The sequence below is a fragment of the Periplaneta americana genome, chromosome 13 (assembly GCF_040183065.1).
Source record: "Periplaneta americana isolate PAMFEO1 chromosome 13, P.americana_PAMFEO1_priV1, whole genome shotgun sequence".
Classification (NCBI taxonomy): domain Eukaryota; kingdom Metazoa; phylum Arthropoda; class Insecta; order Blattodea; family Blattidae; genus Periplaneta; species Periplaneta americana.
In genome coordinates this window covers 90,180,638-90,204,077 of record NC_091129.1, presented here as the reverse complement: position 1 = coordinate 90,204,077, position 23,440 = coordinate 90,180,638, and the positions used below count along the sequence as shown (strand labels likewise).

The 23,440-nt window shown below is 35.5% G+C and overlaps 1 protein-coding gene and 1 long non-coding RNA gene across 5 annotated transcripts in view; one reads left to right on the top strand and one right to left on the bottom strand.

Moving 5' to 3' along the window:
- The window catches only part of LOC138712112 (uncharacterized), a 104,623-nt gene extending 96,991 nt beyond the window's left edge, over positions 1 to 7,632 (bottom strand). The window contains exon 1 of the long non-coding RNA XR_011335633.1: positions 7,099 to 7,632. This is a non-coding gene — a long non-coding RNA (uncharacterized lncRNA). The remainder of the gene's footprint in view (positions 1 to 7,098) is intronic.
- On the top strand, positions 225 to 20,889 carry LOC138712111 (glyoxylate reductase/hydroxypyruvate reductase). 4 transcript variants are annotated; one of them, XM_069843527.1, is made up of 7 exons: positions 225 to 325; positions 8,771 to 8,874; positions 12,496 to 12,626; positions 15,174 to 15,363; positions 16,590 to 16,921; positions 18,509 to 18,634; positions 20,690 to 20,889. In XM_069843527.1, exons 1-7 carry the CDS (start codon positions 248 to 250, stop codon positions 20,806 to 20,808), a joined length of 1,080 nt encoding a protein of 359 aa, XP_069699628.1. In that variant the 5' UTR covers positions 225 to 247; the 3' UTR covers positions 20,809 to 20,889. The 4 variants fall into 4 exon arrangements, with proteins under 4 accessions (XP_069699628.1, XP_069699629.1, XP_069699630.1 ...); XM_069843528.1 differs by lacking the exon at positions 225 to 325 and adding an exon at positions 7,763 to 7,816; XM_069843529.1 differs by lacking the exon at positions 225 to 325 and adding an exon at positions 8,486 to 8,580.
- Positions 20,890 to 23,440: the final 2,551 nt, after the last annotated feature.

Below are 23,440 nucleotides of genomic sequence, written 5' to 3'. Positions count from 1 at the left end.
TCACTCGAATATTTCACACTTTTATCACTGCCAATGTTGCGCTATAAACCAATTTTCGCAAATCTAATGTAAAAGACTGCCTGCACAAGCAACAAGTTATACTAAATGTTTAGGATTAGTGTAAAACTGGCCTATGTCTCCTATAGTGGGCGGGACAGGACATAAGTAACATTCACCCTTGTTTTTTTTTTTTTTTTTTTAAGCTGGAACATGACAGTTAAGCGGCCGAGCTTGGAATTACAGTGCCATGTTGCCAATATGGACCACCACGCAATTGTCGTTAAGATGGCTGACGTTAAAACATTCATTGACAATTGACGCGAAGGTAAGAAAACAATACAAAAATCGACAGAGAATCAAAGACGAAATGTACCAATGCCAACACTGTGTGCACAATAAATATGTCGCCAAGAGAGCTATTAAGCACTCGCCACGTGGGAACTGTACGTTTGGCAACTCAACCGTTGTTACCATAGCAACAGGCCTACCACGCTATCTGATTGTTGTTTTTCCGATCGCAACGCTCCTGTCATGTCCCATCTTTAAAAAAAAAAAAAACAAACAAACAAACAAGTACAGAGGTATAGATTGTTTACTACAGTTACGGTCTACTTTCATTCTATCTTTGACGAAATCATTCCAAATTAATTGCCAAACTTTTTAAATATATGAACCATGGTACAGAAAGTAAATCCATTACCTCATCCATTACAAACGTAGGAACAATCCGATCTCCCCCAAGCAGTTTGCTCAACTAAACAGAGTCAACTCTTTAATTACTAGAAATGGTTACGTAAACAGAGGGTAGTTGGGGGTTGCATGCAATTCAGCCAATCACAATTCAGAAAGAAACGTTGTCTATACACCCACCGTACTTTCCTTCATGCTCTTGTTTCGAAAATGCATAAACTACAGAGTTCATCAAAACTAATACACATTTCGTGTAATATATTAAAAATGGTTTTCACGCGAACATATTGTTTGTTGTAATTAATTTTCAGTGTATTTATTTTACATTTTACTTTTCTGTACAAAATAGCGTACAGATGGTATAAAACCTCCCTTTTGGAACTTCTGGATCACTTTTTTCCAAAAATATTATGGGAAAATGACTTATTCCTATGTTATATGGAGAAAAACAGAGATTTTCAATCACACACGTCTTTATAATTCAAATGTGAATAGTCTTTAATTGCTAATATATATATATATATATATATATATATATATATATATATATATATATATTCATGTGTGTGTGTATATATATATATATATATATATATATATATATATAGACACACACACACACACACACATGAATTCGTAAAACTAAAATAATGAAGACACGACGCGTAATTTTAAAGAGAAATAAAGACGATATGAATATTTTTTGTATCTTACTTCAAATTGTTCAATTAACATGTGTTTGTTTTAAAAACAATTATTAACAATAAGCATACTACAGGGACATCATTTTATTTTTACTAACATTTTTAATATTAACCTGTCTATACCTTTAGAGAACCGGAAACACCGCTTGCTCCCCCCTCCAAGACTGGAGTTCGATGATACTGGCGTAAAACACAAATCACTCTACTAGGTATAGGATGGAAGAAAAGTAGTTCATCCATTTACGTAAACTAGGAAATATCGCGATTTTGAGTTTGATAATTTTCATTAGGTTTTTCTTTAATCAAAGTACAGTACTGTATTAAGAATAAGTGTTTTTACTCACGAAGTGAGTTATCCATGCGAACGTATTCATTATGCAGTGTATACTGTCTACAGCACATTAGCGTACAATATAGAGAAAGAAGTTAAATTGAAAAATAATCATAATATGAATATTTAAACACAATTTTGAAAATGGTGGCCGTTCATTTCGATACAGGCTTCAGTTCTTTTGTGCATATTATCGCACTATAGACTATTGCATCTAATTCCAATTGCCAGTTTCGTCCTTCGTACTAGTAACTCATGTTGAAATAATTCTGTACCTACTCTACGTACTGTAAATTCAATCTTCACTTCTGCCCGACCAGAAAATATAAAATTACTCAGACATGCTATCTACTGTCCGTCCAAGTGGTTATGCCGCAGGATTGTAGAAAGGTAGGAAATCACGTGACAGTTAATTACTTAACGAGGCCCTTTTATTTAAGTAAAATTAAACAGCTGTATAATATTACGTAAACGTCCAATTCCTAAGAGAAATTAATGTTTTCAAAAAAGAGCTAAGACAGCCCAGCTTTTACAGAGGGGCGAGCAGAAGCGGGTGGGGGAAATCGGGATGCGACGTAGGCAAACGGACAGTACCTGTGCGAAAATATGATTCAATATTGAAAGCTCTTTCGTCACTGGAAAACGCGAACATATTTCTGGAACGTACTATACTCAGTAACTCAGTACTGCTTACTATCTGCGGTCTTGGTTCTGTGTGGAGTTGGAACTTCCTTAGTAGAAGGGGTGGGAGTGAAGTACATTCAAAAACTCAGGTACAATAAAAATTGAAGTAAAAATAAAATGATGTCCCTGTATAAGGTAAACAAGTGTAGTAGTAGTAGTAGTAGTAGTAGTAGTAGTAGTAGTAGTAGTAGTAGTAGTAATAATAATAATAATAATAATAATAATACTAATACTAATACTAATAATAATAATGCTACCGGCCTAGCTCAGTCTCCGGAGTTGCGCTCGGGCGCGGATTCGATGTCCGCTGGGCTGATTACCTGATTGGATTTTTTCCGAGGTTTTCACCAACTGTAAGGAGAATGTCAGGTAATCTATGGCGAATCCTCGGCCTCATCTCGCCGGATACCAATTCACTATCACCTAGTGCTGCTTATGATTAGGTTTTCTCCGGAGCGATTGTTTGCGCGCTTTCAATCGGAGACCTCCGGTTATCTCCGACTGATGCCGCGCAGGTTGTATATGTGCTGTGGCGCAGACATACACTTTCCGCTGAGCATTCCTTTAATCGGATCAGGTTAGTGATTCGAGTCCGCTGACGTCCGCGTATCTTTTAAAATAAGTTCTAATTTGTTGTTGTTTAGCTAATCTCTCTTGTATGTTAATCTCTCTATCTTTCTTCGGCTCTTTTTTTTTTTTGTTGCTTAAAGTGCTACGTTAGCTGACAGATTTTTTTTTTCTAGTTTTGAAATTCATAGTGTATGTGGAAAGCCGTATTAGTTTTATGTCATTGATCAAATTAATAACATTCAATCTAACTGCAAAACTAACGCAGAAGTAAAGCTTTTCAGTAGCTAATGTAAACATTTAGGGCCGTATTCATAGACATTCTTAGCGCTGGCTTTCGGTGGACGATAAGCGAACTAACGTTTTTCGTATTCATAAAACAGTGTTAGCTATATGATACGATATGAACCCTGTTTAGCAAGCTCGTAGCGCGGGCTAGCGAAATGTCTATGAATAGCACCCTAATACTTTAATTCTCCTATAGAAACTCTCGTTTAATCGCAAACAGGGTTTGTCAATTATTATTCTAATCGGTTTAGTTAACGTAAAATATATTAAGGGAGCTTCAGAATGAAACAAAAGAAACGTGGGCTATCAATGGGATAACGTTTACTGTCCAACATAATTTATTCAGATTCTTCACCGGACAGGATTGTGATTATTGTGTTAAAGGGTGTCAGTATTTGAACTGCCTCTTCTAAAACGCGCCACTCTTGCTCTGTAATAAAAATATAAGTGGGTATCAACTTAAGGATAATTGTAATTATAGGCTATTATTACCAGATGTTTCTTTAGTTTCATTCAGAAATATTTTAATCCAAACAGTAAAATATAACTCACGTTGTCTAAACAGTAAAATATAACTCAAGTCGTCTTGTAAATATTTCATTTGTTTTTTATTGCCTCGAAAGTTACGTTTTAGAGAAATTTCAAGACTTTTTCATAGACTGTGAGCCTTTGGGAACAATAGCACTAAAACAATTTAAAAAGAAATCGTATCAAATGTTTTGCGTAATTGATTTCATGAAGTTCGCGATTGTGCGATCGCTTCAAATGGTCTAACAAATTCGAAATTCCACCACCCTTAGAGTAAATTCGCCCACAAAGTTTACAGTGTGCGACTTTATTATTACCTTCAACTAAATTAAAGAATTTCCATACGACGGATATCCGATTTGGTGCCATTTTATTCCACTCACAACTACAGTCAGTCCGTACGCGCCGGTCGTCCTTGAGCTAACTGTCGCTTCTCTCCGAACCCCCGCATCCCTCCGTATGACCCCTGTTCCACCTACGGTAGTATCGGAGATACCGGTGGGGAACTTTATTCGTAATCTCCGATTCCTCCGCGGTTGTAGTCACTCCGATGAGCAGCACTGCTATCACCAATTCCATCGACGCTAAATAACTAGTAGTTCATCAGCGTCATTAAGTAGCCAAGTAATAATAATAATAATAATAATAATAATAATAATAATAATAATAATAATAATAATAATTTTAAAATAGCGATAATGTAAATAATTTAAAAAATGATACCCCATTGTCGAAATTCTGCATACGCCATTGTTTGTACATCTGTCTTAAAAAAACACACACACACAAATAATAGTAAAGGCGGGTTTACACAAGACAAGACAAAACACAGACCACCGGAGTAGCTCAGTCGACTGAGCCTGCCGATCAGGAGCTCCGCTCGAGCGTGGGTTTGATTCTCGCTTGGGCTGATTACTGGTTTCGTGGTTTTCCCAACTGTAAGGCGACTGTCAGGTAATCTATGGCGAATCCTCGGTCTCATCTCAGCAAATACCATCTCGCTACCACAAATCCTAACGACGCTAAATAACCCAGTAGTTGATACAGCGTACGTTAAATAATCAACTAAAAACCAGTATCAAGTTCGCGGAAATAGCAACACGAGATTGCAAAAGGGAAACTTTTGGAGATCCTGTGTCGTAGGTGGCTGTCTTTCTCAACAACTGCAAGTCCCGAATCGGAAAAGATGAAAAGGTTTCAGTTTTATTTTTCTGAAACACAGTCTGTCTGGTGACCGACATAGGTCTCTATAATTTGTATTTTGCATAGGCCTACATTAGCAAAAAAATTGTTTAAACAAGATCGCGTTTTCCTCTGTATACCTACTATATCGTCTTCCTCAAGAAGACAGACATTTTCTCCGTTGCTGCTTCAAAACCGACCTAATCCAGTAGAGACTGAATTACGAAAAACCCACGATGAACAAGTCATCTTCGGACAACATAAGTGACTGTCATGTTCCTGTAGTGGTTGAAACAAAACAAAATTATTTACAATCCGTTTGGTGAAAACAATAGTCTCTGGTTTGTTTTTAAAACTAAGAACTTGTTTCTGTTTTCGGAAACACAACTCAGTCGCAAGTTTGTCGGTCAGGTGGAAATTCGCCTTAATAAATACAGTATGTTGATCAAACTCGACCCAATTCAAAAGGTCGCATTTCTACATTCGACTCCAGACCATGCGGCGAAGAAATTACCCAGTCCTATCAATGTCCGCAGAAGTTACAAAGCAAATGGGAGATTTTGGAAATATAGTAGACTCTTCTAAGTTCGACAAAACAGGATTGAAAGTTCAGTCCAATAAGGGTAGTGGGTGTGGCAAGTGAAATGAATACAAATTCTTATTGGTTATCCAGCAATGAATATAGTATTGTACTTGCATTTCCTGCCCGCCCTGAGACGTGTGTATGCGCTTCTAGTACCACAGTGGGTTTCGACAGTTCCGTCTCACAAACGGCACAATTCTCAAATAGAGAAAGAAGAGTTCGTTAATTTAAAATCAGTGATTAAAAATGATTGTCCTAATCAATAAAACATTCTGTTTTCCTTTAACAAAAATATCACTACAAGACACAGAACCAATTCCCATTCAAATGGTAAATCCATTTCTTGGTGCTCGCAAAGGGCATGTCTAATCCTCCTACGTAACCAGTCGAGGTTATTTAGCGTCGATGGGATTGGCGATCGCGAGATGAGGCCGAGGATTCGCCATAGATTACCTGACATTTGCCTTGCGGTTGGGGAAAACCTCGGAAAAAAACCAACCAGGTAATCAGCCAAAGCGGGAATTGAACACACGCCCGAACGCAACTCCGAATCGGTAGGCAAGCGCCTTAGCCGACAGAGCTACGCCGGTGGCTGTGTTAGGAATAATATTTTAACAGAAGTGAAACCGGTAGGTTACTCAATAGTGATTATTACTCAAGATAATTTTGAGCTGGACTTGGGATGACACACACTGTATCATTTTTTAAATTATAATTTTGGTATGCACTCATCAGTGCTCCCCAAAACAAAGAAATCTGTGGTCAAAGCAGAATCTGAAGTGTGGAAAATAGTGGTTACCGGTATAAATCTATTCCCAGCAGTTCCACTCCGAAATCTATATTGGAAAGCCTTGACAAGTATGATTAAAGACTGTACCCAAACATCTACACCTTGATACTCGTACAAATTTTGGCGACAATGCGTGTTTCTAGTGCTAAAAACTACTTGCGCAACATTACGAGTGAAAATAGACTTAAAGAATTGGTCCTCATAAACATTCATTACAGGATAGAAATTAATGCGAGTGATTAGGCCTATATTTCTTATTTAGCAACACTTCGACAGTTTCATTCCTGGTTTATACGTAACTTACCTTCATCATACGCAGGAATTCACAAAATAAACACATCACTATTCTTAACGAGATGAAGTAATAAGGCAGGTCTGTCTATACATTTTTAAATGCAGATAATGTATATAAATGTTCAAGTCTCCCTCAAAACCACTCGAACACACATAATAACTTGTTACAGAATAGAACAGGTGTAACATTGGTACCGAGTGGTTTTCAATTTCTAGTTACCTCCCCAGTTTCACATTCTAGATCAGTAGTGTCAGAGTTGTAAGCTCCGAAACTGGTTGTGGTGTTAGAGACGTCCAGTCGGAGCGTGAACTTGCTTATGTCTGTGGAAGCACCGGAGCACGTAACGAGTTATAGTGGAGCGCTCCGCTCCGTTTAGGCTGTGTCTGACAACGCTGTTCTAGATTCTACTCTACAGTGTTAATGAAAATGGATATTTTAATATAGTAGGCTACTTACGTTTCAGCGTTCCACTTCACTCATTCTGCAGTGGAAATCTCTTCCAACAATGGCACCCTATGACCATTGAGCTCTATAGTTGAGATCACTGCCTATGACAGTTTGTTAGCTTAAACAACAAAAGTAGCATCGCTCTCTCACGCCAAAATTCCAATTACTTTCAGCTGCTTCGTAGCAAATAGTAAGAATTTATGGGTAGCAATATTTACTCAAATTCGTGTTACAAAAAAAAAAGTCACAAATTGATAAAAACGTTAAAATGGAATTAGAAAACTACGCAAGGACAAATAATATACTTTTTGCCAATTGACTAAATGCCTATTTTACTAGATAGAGCACCCGTAGGTATAGTCTGGGTCAGCTTACTTCATACCCTAACAAAGGATGAAACCTATCCATTTTTCCCCCATTACTACATATGCTAGTGAATTGTGGTGATTTTCTAGTTTGCAGGTTGGATTTTCTTTTGCCAACTTCGTTTCGAATTTTGATATTGACAAATACTACAAATGGTAGTAATTTTGTAACCGGTATGTTGGCAGCTGAGACAAATATCGACAATATTTGTCGGTACTGGAGTTCCATGAAATGAAAATTGTACTAGATTTCTGAGCCAGTTACTGGACATATTAATAATCAATTAATATCAGTATTCATATTAATACATAATAGTTATTTTATGTTTTGCGTTGTGGTTATAATTCAAAACTATAGTCAGGTAAGTTTTCGGAGTTAATACTAATAATTTCAAGTGGTCAAACAAAATAAATTTTTAGGTTATGTCTCGTGAGTCAATTGTTTAGTCAAACCAATGAATTTCGTATTGCTATGTTGATCCATTTACCGTATAGTTTGCCTACGAAAATATGTTACAAATTATTGAATTATTTAGAATAATCTTCCAACATAAAGTACGGTAAGTAAATAAGTCATTCAGTACGTAGGATCGTGTGATACCTGGTAACAGTTGGCAAACACTGACAAGACGGCAATATTTGCTGTTTAGGAACTGTTCTTATGTGACTCTCACTATATAAAGAAGAAATAGAAATAACAAGATTCAGTTATAAAATATATGAGTTGGCGATACTGATCATTGGGGCAAAGTGCGGGTCTACCACACATAAATAAGCAATATTATAACTGAACATTATGTGGAAAAAATGTGATTATCTCTGTAAACGGCATGCGAATGCGAGCAGAATGTGAAATCAATAACTGCAGTATACAAGACTAACAAAGCAAGCAATTCTCACTCACAATCCCGTATTTATCTTTTATTATTTTAATGAGGTCTGCAAGATTGTCCGAGTCGCCGAGGCCTTATCGCAGATAATTCCTCGCCATCCCAGTGGTGTCCTATATGACAAGTACCCATCCCCTCTCCCCGTCAGCCTGGTATGGCGGCTGCACGAAGTTCATGAACGTGATATTATCAGAAGAGTGCATTTCATTCATTTTTAATTTTTTGTTGTAATTAAGGTCATGATCTCAAACATTGTAGATTAAATATTAAAGCTGTTGCGGTTCTGCAGTTGCATCATATTTATATTGACAATTTACATAAAATATCTTTATGAATACTTTTAAGACACTTTTTAAACAGGTTAGGATAGCAAAATTATGTAATTTACAAACAAGTATAAAGGCAGCGGAAACGGTTTACTTGCAGGCGCGCTGTTCATCAGATATCAGCTCTTCAGTTATGAGTAAAGCCAAGATTTTTGTCACCCGACCAGATGTTCCAGAAGGAGGTATAAATCTATTGAAAGAAAGGTAGGTGATTCTGAACTTAATTCTTATTTTTAAGAAATTATACGTTTTAATATATAACAAGGATGAAACTTAAATACTAGAGAAATTGGCTGGAACATAAGCTATGCATGGTCGAAGGAATTATCCCAACTCCAGTACAACCCAAGAGGGAAGTACAAAATGACCCCATAAGAGATGGTCTCAGATTACTTTTGGTAATTACTTGCTGTCTGTAGATAATTCAAGAGATATTTTATAAATATTAGTGGCAGTTTTTCTTTCAATTTATCATTATAGTCCTATAAAGAGGATGTGTGTATTATAATGCTAAAAATAATTTAGCCTATTTAGAGATTTTCACAGAAATATTTTCAATGTCTCAATAATCCCGGTACTGAAAAATAGTTTTGTGCATGCTCTGTAAGGGATTTATCCTGAACTCTTGGACGGATTTTATTCATACTCATATTTACGAGCAAATTAATCAGAGGAATATTAATAAATTTTTAGGGGTCTTTTATTTGAAAACAATAACCCAGAATGGTGATTTATTGTAAATGTAACAATTCGTTTCGAAATATTCTGTTTTTTTACGAAGGTAGGAAAAAAGTAACAAATGAAATTAAATAATTGTATCACGAAGAAAAATTATTTCTCCAGAGAAATTGTACAGAATTAATACTCTCGGCTGTGATTTCTTGTGTTAACTTTTATCGCCCCTACTACAGAAGAATCACCATAAAACTTCACGGAATGGGCTGCCTGCCCTGTCCGGCAGGGTTGATTTTAAGGGGACACATGTAATTTTTTACCAATGTTTTTACCGAATTATCTATATTTTATATTAATGTCACTAAAAAGGCTCCTTGTGACAAAGTTTTCAAAATTTTTAGTTCATATTGGCTCAAGAGCCTGAAAATAGTCATGGGAATATAAATGAATTAGCTCTTTGAACTCCGTCTAAATAGAGAGTCACAATATATTTTTAAGTGAATTTTCTTAATTTTTTATGTACCATTATTTCACCCTTAAAGGATTGGTGGTCACTTGTTCTATGTTCCAACATTATGCATAGGCGAATGTCCATAGAAGCAATTAATTTTACTATTTTCCTTTCAGTAGGCTGCTGACCATTTGACAAGAAAGGGATGTGCTTAGAATCTCATTATAAAGCATCGATGACTTAATTTTCGGTAATTATGGAGTTAGACTACTTTTGGACAATTTTTTCCAAACTTCCATTTTCGCTGTATTTTACCGTCGTAAAAACGATCGAAATATTTTCATTTGTCGGAAATGAACTACAACCTAAACTAACCTAACCTAAGAACACGTTATTATAGGTGATTTAAGACAATTGAAAGTATTTCTATCGTTTTTACGACAGTAAAATAAGGCGAAAATGAAAGTTTGAAAAAATAGTCCAAAATCCATTGAAAGTATTTCTATCATTTTACGACGGTAAAATAAGGCGAAAATAAAAGTCTGAAAAAAAAAGTCCAAGATCCATAATTATCAGCGAATATAATAAGCTCTGCAACTTACCAATTAGACGTGAAGTGGTGAATACAGGGTCTCCCAATCTGCTTTCAAAATATCCACACCATTCCCACACGCACAACTATCAGATAACACACCATGATTAATTAAGAACTCACGTATTTCTTGGTAGGTCTTGGTTAATAAAAACCTAAACTAACCAAACCTAACCTTCGTATATGCAAGATGTATAACCACGTTGCCACTACCTCAGATCCAAGATCTAAATAAAAAAAAAAACAAAAGACAGAGCCTCGAATAATTACTGCAATTGATCGATCGATCGATCAATCAAACTAACTCTACCACCCAGCAACCAATCACAACAACCCCCCATTGAAATCACTAATTCTTCTTTGACACTTAAAACACTTTCTCTTCCAATCTGCTTTCAAAATATCTCCACAAATGCCACACCCACAACTATCAGATAACACACCATGATTAATTAAGAACTCACGTAATTCTTCTTCCCTCAATCTAATAAACTCTACCTCACTCATTCTACATCCCGTGCACAAGACACGATTCACTTCGATCGAAGTCATCCACACAAAACCCAGATCCTTCAATACTGCAATCGATTGACCAATTGAACTCCCCCACCCAGCAATCAATCACAACAACCCCCACAGAAACCGAGCCACCAATCATCACAACGCCCACCAAATTCAACCATATAATTAAATGATAATAAATTGCTAATCAAAAAACACAAGAGAAAAACATGTTCCCATCATTTCCGACAAAAAGCGAAATACTGATTTCACCTTATAAAACTACCTTATAATCAAGAGCCCTTATTTAAAAAACCGCGCAGTAGTCAAACTCCATAATTAGGCCTATGTACATAATTTTCATACTACTTTGGAGCAGATTTTCGTAAACAAAAAAATTATATTAGAAATAATGACAATATATACAAGTAGACATAACTATTGTGGCATAAATGGGAATGAGAGGGCTGATATATTGACGAAAAAAGGCTCCAAAATTGAATAGAATACAAGTCTATAAATCTGTCCTACGAATCTGTCAAACGAATCATCAGAAGCAAGATCAAACACAAGTACAATATTAAAAATATTAGCAGAAAGTGAAAATACCAAATGGGAAAATCTGTTGGAAAACAATCATCTAATCCCGGAACTCCCTCGTAAATCTGCTGTTACTATGTTCAGGCTACTCACTGGCCATGATTGTTTAAGTAAACATCTCCACGGAATCGGTATACTGACTTCACCAAATTGTCTGTAGGAGCAGGAAATGGATATGGATCATCTGGCAAGCTGCACAGCCCTTCAAATAGCTCAAGACATCACGTCGAAATATTGGGAAGCATGAAGGAGAATGGCTCATTGTTAAATCAATACATACATACATATTTCCTTTTGTGTGCAATACAGAAAATAAAGTTTATTTTATTATTTCGATGCACAGTAATAAGTTAAATAATTTCATTCATGCATCTCCTTGAATGCTAGCCTAGTTCAAGAAAATAGGTATGAACGGCAATATGTTGTTTCCTAATGTTCGGTGTTTGACAGTGAAGCAATTGATGCCTTTGCTCTCCGGTATCTCTCTATTACGGATGTAACAGTTACAGCTTCATAAGTTTGGGCTCTTCTTTGTCAGATAGGGCAGATGTGAGCTGGTGTAGATTCCTATTTTGTATAGGTGTTTTTCCAGATAGTCAAGTTCTGCAGTTAACCAGAATAATTGCAATTTTGTGGGATAGGCCTACTTGAGGGATGATTTTTGATACCTTTAGGATGGTAACCTATTCCCTTTTATCTTTGACTTTGTTGTATTTTTTATTTTCTTTATGTTTTGTATGTGTGTTTTGCCATTTAATCTGCAACTTTATTTCTTTTATGACGTATATTCTATATAGATTCCATTCGAAATGTAAGTTCTTTTGTTTAGTGTTTATAACTACTAACTTATTTCTTGTTGCTTGAATGACGGCTTTGGAATCTATTAAAGCACTACAAATTGATATTTTGTAATTATGGTTTATAGAATTGTTCGGCCTGTAAATTAAAAAAAGGAGTCTTGAAGATTAAACAGCCATGATGTTATGCACTGCCTACATTGTTACAGATATGATGTCACTGCCTGGACTGAAGAACGTCCCATTCCTAGGGATGTATTACTGAGACAAATAAAGGGAAAGAATGCTTTGTTTTGTATGCTGACTGATAAGATTGATAAGGAAGTTCTGGATACTGCAGGTGAGGTCAACTCATTGGTGTATCGTTTGATGTTTACATTTATATGTTATAAAATAACAGATTAAAAAAAAAGTAATTGTTTAGAATGACATATCCAAGATTTTCGTAATTTTCTTTTTCGAAAAACATCAATTTTAGGCCCTCTTTTCAAAAAGAAAGCGAAAAAAAATTCCGAAAATGCTTATTTTCAACTATTTTTCACTTCACAAAAAAAAAAAAAAAAAAAGACACATTTTCACTTTTTTTTTAACATCAAGTTGGCTGACCTCAACTTACATGATCACATTGTGGAAGCAGTAGAACTATCACACCAGATATGCCACAGAAAACCTGGATCGAAATTATCATTTGGATATTGTTTGTACTACCGAGGGGACTCGTGTAGTAACCTGCTACTCATTATTTTTATGAAATTGTTTGAGTTGTATTTCCTAATGAAGGTGACAAAAATGGCCTCGCATTTTTCCATTTTGTTTGAGAGACAATTGAAATCAGGGAAGTTTAAGAGCACCACCCATTATTTCCAGTTAAAAGAAAACGTATTGTTTGTTTCTTATTACTAATAAAAGTTAGGGCCTATATAAAAGTAAGTATGATGGTATACCTAGCAGATGAATGATTGGGCTAATCAGACCTTGTAATTAAAAATTTGTATAAATCAAGAAAAAGTATTGGCAAAGGCGAAATTTACGTACAATTATGAAAATTTATATTCGTCAAATTACATCTGTTTGCCAAAACATTGAAATTTCTCAGCTTCTACCGTATCTGCATAAGACTACTTAGAGTTACACTGTTGCATTTTACAAGATAAGAAAAGAAACTTTGTTGCATAGCCAAGTTTCTTTTTTTGTCTGTGTTATCTCATGTGCATATACTGAATAGCTTCTAAGACCTTGAAGGACACATAACCATTAAATTTAGCAGTTAAAATACATTAGTACTTCTTTGGCTATCAGAAAATGTTCATCATATTGGCAGTTTTGTCACAGTTATTAGTTTGTAACAAATTCTTGTCTACACAGCATTTTGTGTAGTGATCAACATATCTGACCTTTTAGAAATGTCATTTATATGCTTTTTGTAGCGGGATGAATTGTCATTACGTTAAACTGAATAGTTCGTTACTTATGCATTCTTTAAACTGAACATTTTAACATGTAAATTAATAGAAAAATGGCTGAGACTAAAAAATTATTTAGTTATTCTGAAAAATTCGTAATTACGGCGTTCGTAATAGCGGCATTTCACTATAATTCTACTTTTTGACGAGATCACAGCTCTTTTGTGAGGTATAGTTGTTCGCTAAAAATTCTTCACATAAAACTTGCAATTAATTAAACTATTTTTCGAAAGATTTTCTGTAACTTTGCTATATTATAAATGTATCTTTCGTTCAGGTTTCCCAATTGTTCTAAGTACTGATGGAATATTTTCAGGTATCTTGCAAGCCAAGTTACAATTTCTGGTTTCTGGATCAGAAGTTTTCCTTCGAGATGCTCAATATCTATGAATACTTTGTGATGAGTTTATTCAGAAAATCTCCACTGCACTTTGGAATTTCAATTCCGTATAAAACTTCATTAAGCTTTCCTCTTTTGGGAATATTATTTTTTTGCATAGAATTCTTGAATTTTTCTTGTCACTATACATTCAGTAAATTCATCAATTACAATTTTCTTTGTGCTCTCTGGATTTCCCGTCTGGAGTTGACCTGCTGTTGACTATTGACCTTTTCCTTCTTGCACAATAGTTTGCATGAAACTCTTTGAAATCCTGATTGAATCAATGGCAGACTCAACATAATAATAATAATAATAATAATAATAATAATAATAATAATAATAATTTATGTAAATTGCTACGGACTATAAAATACCTAAGGCATGAAGTATTATTGTGGTGGTGGTGATGATGATGATGATGATATTAATTTATTTATATACAGAATTACAATGTATACACATATTTTGGTGTATAAAGTTTTATCTTGCATCTCCATTTGCCCCTATCGATTCAGTCCCCTTTCTCTCATCCCTATTCTGATCTCTTGCATACTCGAGTTTCGAGGTCTAACTTTATTTTTTCTTCTAAGTGGAGACGATTCCAATATCCTTCTTACCTTTCTGGGTATCTAATCTTTCCTGTTACTTTCTTCTCACGCATCTGTAATAGTTCACTTGCTTATAACTCACATAATCCAGCATAATATTTCTTAACATTCATTTTATCTCTTATAATACTGTATTTATAAACTTTTGTAATTTAGAATGTTTCATTGATCACCTTAAAAACTCTACTTGTATTTCCATTGACAATAGTATTGATTTAAAATTTTGATTTAATTTCCATGTAACAGTGCTTCTCACTATTGAATTTATATATTGTGTATTTGCACTATTTTCTCTGGTAATATTTGTCCTACAAGATACTTTTAGCATTGCTGTTATTGCTCTTCCTTTATGAATATCATCTTGAATTTATATTTTATTGATACAAAACACACATTATATTCGTATTACTAACTACAATTCGTATTTGTTATAGGCAAGGATTTGAGGGTGATAGCAACAATGTCAGTTGGTTATGACCATATTGATGTAAAAGAAACAAAGTCTCGTGGAATCAGGATTGGTTTTACTCCAGAGGTTTTGACAGATGCCGTGGCAGAGCTTACAATTGGACTCATCCTGGCTACAGCAAGAAGAATGTTCGAAGCGCATGACCAGATTGTAGAGTAAGTATGTGTCCTTGTTGATATAGATGTATTCATAAGAGTCAATAATTTCATGGATCGTAGTTGGCATTTGGTACAACATACAAATCATGAATTGCAGTAGTTCATTCATTCACAGTGTTCTGCCCAAGGGCGGGTCTTTCACTGCAAACCCAGTATCTCCAATCTTTCCTATTTTCCGCCTTCCTCTTAGTCTCTGCATATGATCCAAGTACAGTATCTTAATGTTGTCTATTATCTGATATCTTCTTCTGCCTCGAACTTTTTATCCATTCACCATTCTTTATAGTGCATTCTTCAGTAGGCAGTTTCTTCTTAATCAGTGGCCCAGCCAATTTCTTTTTCTCTTCTGATCAGTTTCAGCATTATTCTTTCTTCACCCACTCTTTCTAGCACAGTTTCATTTCTGATTGTCTGTCTATTTCACAGGCTCCATTTTTTTTTTCATATTCACATTTCAAAAGCTTCTAGTCGTTTCTTTTCACTTCACCATAATGTCCATATTTCTCCCCCATACGGTGCCACATTCCATATGAAGCACTTCACTAGTCTGTTGCAATAGAACACCTAAAACATGTTGTCCTCGGTGGTTTTGTAATTAACTGATTATCTGCTGGGCACTGGGTCAGAAGTAGAGAGTTCAAAGCTGGTCAAAAGTAAGGGATTTGAAGGACGTTAAAACAACTTTTTTTATGGGAGAGAATAAAGCTAAGAGGCAAGTGTCGTAGATTTATGGGACATAAGAGAACCCTGTTTCTGATAGGGGACTCCAGGTAAAATCTGGGTTAAGTTGATGATGTGGCGTGCTGTACTTGTACAAGAGTGCGGCCGTTCGGCTACCCAATCATTCACAGAATACCAGTAGGAGTGGTAAGCACAATAGCCTCAGGCTGCAGTGCAAGCCTTCGGATCCCTCCTCCATACAAGAGAGAGAGACAGAGAGAGAGAGAGAGAAAACACCCAACAGAGAACATTAACGTTTTAACGTAATTACAGGGATTCTATGTATCCCCTAAAACTTTTTTTTTTCTGAAACTTCATTTACTGAAGAAAGTGCCTAGTTACAAATCTCCAATTTTCACAATTGTTTCCCAAACTTAAATTTAACTTAAAGCTTTTTAAAAAAATATTAATGGTTAAATATTTAAAGTTAAAGCTTTCATATCAGTAGAAATAAATGACTTACTGTAATTAGTAAAATATTTGTAACTTGTTTATGTTCACAGAGGCAAATGGAGTGCCTGGGCTCCAACGTGGATGTGTGGAGTAGAACTGAAACGATCGACTGTTGGAATTGTAGGATTTGGTCGCATCGGCCAAGCAGTTGCACAGAGACTGCAAGGATTTGGTGTCGAAAGGATACTATATACATCAAGAAGTGAAAAGCGTGAAGCGAAAGGGCTCGGTGCAACACTTTCCTCCTTAGAGAATCTGGTGGAAGTGAGCGACTTCATCATAGTGACTTGCGCCCTCATGCCAGAAACGACGGGACTGTTTAGTGATGCACTATTCGATAAGATGAAGCCTACTGCAATATTTATTAATACAAGTAGAGGCGGTAAGTTTATTATATTTCAAATTGTGTCGTTTAAATTTTTGGAAAACTTGGACTACCCACACAAAGCCCACAAGGTCTTCTTTTCAGTGTAATTTCCTCTTATTCTTTCTTCCTCTTTAATCTAATATTCTCCTTCTGCTGTTATGGATTGAGTATGATGTCCACACCTGTGGAGTAACGGTCAGCGCGTTTGGCCGCGAAACCAGGTGGCCCGGGTTCGAATCCCGGTCGGGGCAAGTTACCTAGTTGAGGTTTTTTCCGGGGTTTTCCCTCAACCCAATACAAGCAAATGCTGGGTAACTTTCGGTGCTGGACCCCGGACTCATGACACCGGCATTATCACCTTCATTTCACTCAGATGCTAAATAACCGAGATGTTGATACAGCGTCGTAAAATAACCCAATAAAAAAAATTGGATATGATACCCAACCCTTTAATTAATAATTAATATCATTAGGTGTCAAAAGTTTCAGGGTGTAAACAATATAAGCTGCTAAAACAATACTGGTGGTAGACCATAAATAACTGAAGAAAAAGTCAAATATTATTTTTCTGTAACTCATGGTATTCCCAGAAAAAAAAAATGTGTTTGCGAGTCTAACTTTTTTGGAAAAGAGAATAGACAGTCATTATTTAGGCTACTTTGCCCGGTATATATGCTGAAGCAGTCATTTGTTACTGTGTTGTGTATTGGTATATGTTGGGTATTGGGTGCAAGGTCATTGGCAATAACATTAAATTTATGTTCAGTTGAAATGTACATAAATAATGAAACTATTATACTATCAATCTTAAAAATATGGTATTTTACAAATTAAAAATAAAATTATAAGAAATAATTAAATTTCAGTAGATATTTCATTCAGTAGACCGATAAGTACTGCCTATATAATTTTGGCAGTTTATATCGTTTACACTTTGTATGAGTGTATAAGTTACTTTTAAATATGTCTTATATATTACTATTTCACATTGATACAATTAGATTTATATAAGCTGCAAAACCACTGTCCTCTTAGCAGTTTCTTACAGTACTGCAAATCTATTACATGGCAATTACACCAATAAAGACGACTGATTGTTATATCAAGTCTGATCGAAAGGTATCTGAACTGATTTTACGACAGGTAAATAGGAAAACGGAATCATTTTCACAGAAATAGCTTTTATTACGGCATTTGAAAATTAATGCAGTCCTGTGCTGGACACATTGCACACGAAAATTTTGTACAATACACCGGTATTTTATAATGATCACATTGTTAGTATGTTGTTAACTAATGCTGAGTTCTTGGCAATAAAGCCATTAGCTCTCTTGCGCTCCAATATTTCTCATCACAGAAAATGATTCTGATCCATTTCTTCCTGAAAACTGTGCAATGGGCAAAGTGGTCAAGAAAAAATTCCAATTTTGTTCAAGCGTTTTTGACAAATAGTCATGCCCTATGAGTACCTCTACAGAATACAGCTGCACTTTTCCTTGGATACTCATCACTCTTCAGTACACCTTCCTAATATTAACAGATTTTAAAATACAATAAACTTCTTCTATTTTGTATTTATATTTGCAATATTTTTCTGTACAGCTGTTGTTGACCAGCTTGCCCTTCAAAGAGCCCTCGAAAAGGGAAAAATACTTGCAGCTGGGATAGATGTCATGACTCCAGAACCGATTCCTCCAACTCACCCTCTTCTTAAGCTGAAAAACTGTGGTAAGTACATTCTTCTTTATATATATATATATATATATATATATATATATATATATACTGTATACACACCATGGTCATATCACGTGTATAGGATCTTTGGATATATCAGTAGACTGTTGACTATGTTGAGTTTCTATTTCTATTGTCGTGTGTTATTGATGGCTTGTGTTCATGTAACTAAGTTAGATTTTGTTTTTGATTCACAAAGAAACAACAGTTTAATTGAACATTCTTGATATTCTAATTCATCATAAAGTTTTCTTGATGATATTGGTGATGAATCATAGTATGTAAATTTACAATTCGACATTAGCTTTTGTAACTAAAGGAAAGCATGAAAAACCTCAGTCAGATTGGCTGGGCATGGAGTTTGAACCCAGAACCTCCTGAATGCGAGTCTCAAACATTACCATCTGAATCACTTCTCTCGGTCATTATTTGTTGTACTTATTACTTGAAGGTGAATAAATGTGAGTGCATTTCTTGTTATTTTTCTCATTCTCTAAAGCATAAAGGGGAAATTTTCGTGATTGTACTCCCTCTCCCCAAAAAAGACTTTCGACGACACCTGATATTAATTATTAATTGAAGGGTTGGGTGTCATATCTAATACCATTATTGCGCCCACCATAAAAAAAAGCCATTTCCCCTAAATTATGGGTGATTTTAATAATAAATATTTAGTATCTACAAATTAGTTCACCATGCACATGAAATACATAGCATTAGAAAAGTCTCTCTGTAGGAGTGGGAGGAGTTTCAAGTCAGCTAAATATGAAGAGCAGGTGACAACACTGGACAATTTTAAAGTGGTACATTTCGAATCACCGTGAAATTCTAAGATGTCATAATGTACTGTTAATAATTTTTAAAAATCCCTCTTAAACCACAGAAAAGGGTCTCAGAAACGACATAATTAACATTTTACAGCTTGCACCTTACAGAGATGCACATGGATTTCTTTGAAAAAGTGAAGCAAGCCTAACCATTAGAAACATAGAAGAAGAAATGTCTCGTGGTTTTCCGCATGGTCTGTATCACTCCATACAGAGTGGAAATAATATAAAAAAATTCTAGTCTCAAATGAATGCTTTTCCCTTAAATGTTAACACTGTTTTACTTGATAAATACTATCCGTACAATTCTGATTTTTACTCTTATCATTAGATAAACTGATAATGAATTATTTATCCCTTTGTAGTTTCTACATAAAATCATTAACACTTATTGTTATTTTCTGATATTAGGAAATCTGGCAATGCTACTGCAGTGACTAAGGGAAGGAGTGCTGCTATTCAGATTGAGTACATGTGTGTATTCATACATGAACCAGCAATGCACTGTTGCCAAACTACGCACACTTTCAGCCTAATTTTCTAGTTAGCCATGCACTTAATTGCGAAATTCATAATAGGTATTTTTATTTATTTTAGTGTATTCCATTGCTCCTTCAGTCTGCACAATTATATCACTTTCACTCTGTGTATAGGATGATTCAAAAGGAAAGGTCAACCAGTGAGGAGGTGGATCAGAGCTATATTTAGAGCAGAAAAGTTCTAATGTGACTTTGCAAAACAAGGGGTTTGTAAGAATGTGACGATAGCAAAATTGTACTTAACATGGAGGTTATTTTAATTGCGTCTTAATATGTAAAAATGAGAAAGTGAGACAATATCTATCATTTGAGACATGTTTTTAACTTAAAACATCTATGTCCGACCTACAAGAGAGAAAAATTGTAATGTTTTGGCATGAAAGGTCTACTTCGACATTAATTACTCGTGGTATCATAGAAACAGAAGTGTAAGATGAACTTCGTGTCTCGTGGATTTCAACGTGGTCTATGTCGCTCAATTCTCTATTTAATATGCCTCTCCAGTCTCGTTCCATTATCTAATTATTGGATAAGGTGTACTTATCCTGCTTGCAGTACCAGTACTATTTATTTAATCCTTAAATACATCCTTACCTAACCTAAAAATGACATACAATACCAAGAATAAACATGTTTCACGCAATCCAAGGGATTAACTCGTCTGTCACTTTTTGTTGCAGTTTCTTTGCCACATATTGGAAGTGCCACTACTTGGGCTCGCAGTCAAATGAGTGTGATGACAGCTCGGAATATTATAGCAGCACTGGACAGTCAAGTCATGCCCGCAGAAGTCATGTAACACTAGATTTTCTGGAATATGTGTAATATTTTAATGTAATGTAATTGTATAATATGCAAATACAGGGATTATATTTTCTGACATAGTGCCAAATTGATTTAAGAAATGGTTACCATTTTGAGACAAATATAAGATATTATGTACTTGAATACAATCTGCACCCCTTTAATAAAGCACTTCAAATGTGTACGATAGTAATAATGACACATCACTTACGCTGAAATGTCAATTTGTTACCTACGTAACCTTCAAATTCAAGGAATCCAAGCTTCACACCTTATTTTCATAAGCTTATTTACTGCTTACTCAAGAAGCGTTAACTTCTTACACAACCAAAATTAGACCTATAAGTTAAAGGACACTAAACGGAATCATTAGCATTAGTAAACGTTTTTGTAACTCTGAATTGGTACTTACAGGACTATTAAGTATTAAAGAACCGATAAATACTTTTCTGAAGGAATAGGTATGAATATGCAGCCGAGAAAGAGACACAGAAATGTTTAAGACAGGTCTGTACTGACCACCAGATTTAATTGATTATTCCGTGTACCAGTCAGTGGTTTTCACTAATTAGGCATCTCAAACAGATATTATAAAATGCTTCCCCAAGTTACTGACAGTGGCAGAATCAGGTATTTAAGATGGGGGGGAGGGGACATACTTTGGCAACATCAGTTGAAAAATTTTCCTCTAACTTACATGCAAAACATTTAAAAGACAGTAAATACTCTTTAATACTATAAAATTTAAAATCAATTTAGATTCATTAACAGTCATAAAACAAAATCCATTCTCCTTCATTGCAACGCAAATGAACAGAGCCAACTTTAAATAAATTAATAATTCTAGTTATTGTGTTGAGAATGGTAGCTTCATAATTTCTTTTAAAAACCACTGATCAATTTATATTATAAAGAAAATTATAAAGAATTTGTTATTCTATATATATTGGTCACTGTCAGTACAGCCAATCAAACAGTATTTTTATTTCTGATTCACACTCACAAGGCCAATGATGGGTTGTTTTTTCATGCTTTAAATCTAAATTTGAAAGTTTCTTGAAAAACTGAGGGGGAGGGGAGCTTCAGCCAGGTGAACCCCCCCCTTCCCCGCCTACGTCACTGGTTACTGACACTAGTATATGCTCATAGGATTGTTCAGAGAAGTTGTACACGATTGGTCATCTCCATCTGGTATCATCCAAACTTGTAATCCAATCTGTACCATATTTCCTTATGAAATTGAGTTTGTAATATCGAGGAAAATGGGGAAACTTCAGAAAAAAACCCTCATTCTCCTATATTATTCACTACAAATTTCATTCTAGTAACCATTGGACATCGAACCTGACAGACCCAGACTAGTGGTTACTACCATACTTGGCATTAGAACTAAGATTTGCAGAAGACGAGGATATAAATAAAAATTATCAACCATTTTTTGCACATAGTGGCAGTTTCTGATTTGGTTGCAGGTTTGCAAAACCATTACCTTTATTATATTTTAATTGAATCGAGATTCAATTGTTACCCAATAGCATTTCAATTAATACAAGTCTTTCTGAGCAGCGATTTTAATGATGACACGACATTAGTTTTCATTCAGTTCAGCGAGGTGTGGCAATTGTTCAGCCACTCAGCTGATGATAGAAATTCTTATTGGTTCCTAGTGCACACGCATCTAGTGTAACTTTCTCACATACTGAGCCATTAAGCTGTGTATTGCAATTGGTGGTAGCAACCTTTGTAGCTGAGCATTGTTTCTTGACACTGAAGAAGATAGAAATATTTGTGAGAAATACCGTGGGACAAGAGAGGCTTGAAGGAATTGGTTGGGTCACTGGCCGAGAAGAAACTGCCTACTGAAGAATGCACTGGAAGGAATGGCGAACGGGAGAAGAGTTTGGGGCAGAAGAAGATATCAAATAATAGACGACATTAAGATATATGGTTTATATGCGAAGATTAAGATGAAGGCAGAAAAAGGCTTTCAATGGAAAAATACTATGAACATTTACAGTTGTTTTTCCATCCAGGGAAGAATGGACTCGTAGCCCAAAGGTTCCTAACCACGTCAAGAGGCTGGTCTGGTATGTGGACGGCTCCAAGATTAAATGAGGGGACTGGGGCTGGCATTCAAGGACCAAAGACGAAGATATCTTACTCTCTAGGTTGCTACACTACGGTGTTCCAGGGCGAAATATTTGCTATTTTGGTTTGTGCAGATCATTTATTAGAAATGCTTTGGCTTAGGGCCGGCATTCTGACAGCCAGGCCACAGTATAACTGTGGCCAGGCAGCTTTAAAGGCATTAAGTGAAATCAAAACAGCGTCCAAATTGGTATGGTAATGCTAGAAGACACTAGATCTCGAAGCTCTGTAGTGTTATGTTGGGTACTGGGGCATTGGGTATCAGAGATAATGAAACTGCCAATAGGTTGGCGAGGGAGGGCTCAGCAAATACCTTTATAGGGCCGGAATCTGTCACTGGTATCACTCCATGGAGGGCCAACTGCAAGAAAGATCTGTAGGATACTCTTACCCTTTAACCATGCACAGCTTAGAGATATAGTGTGCCTATTAACAGAACACAACATTCTAAAAGGAAACACTGCATGTGATGGGACTGA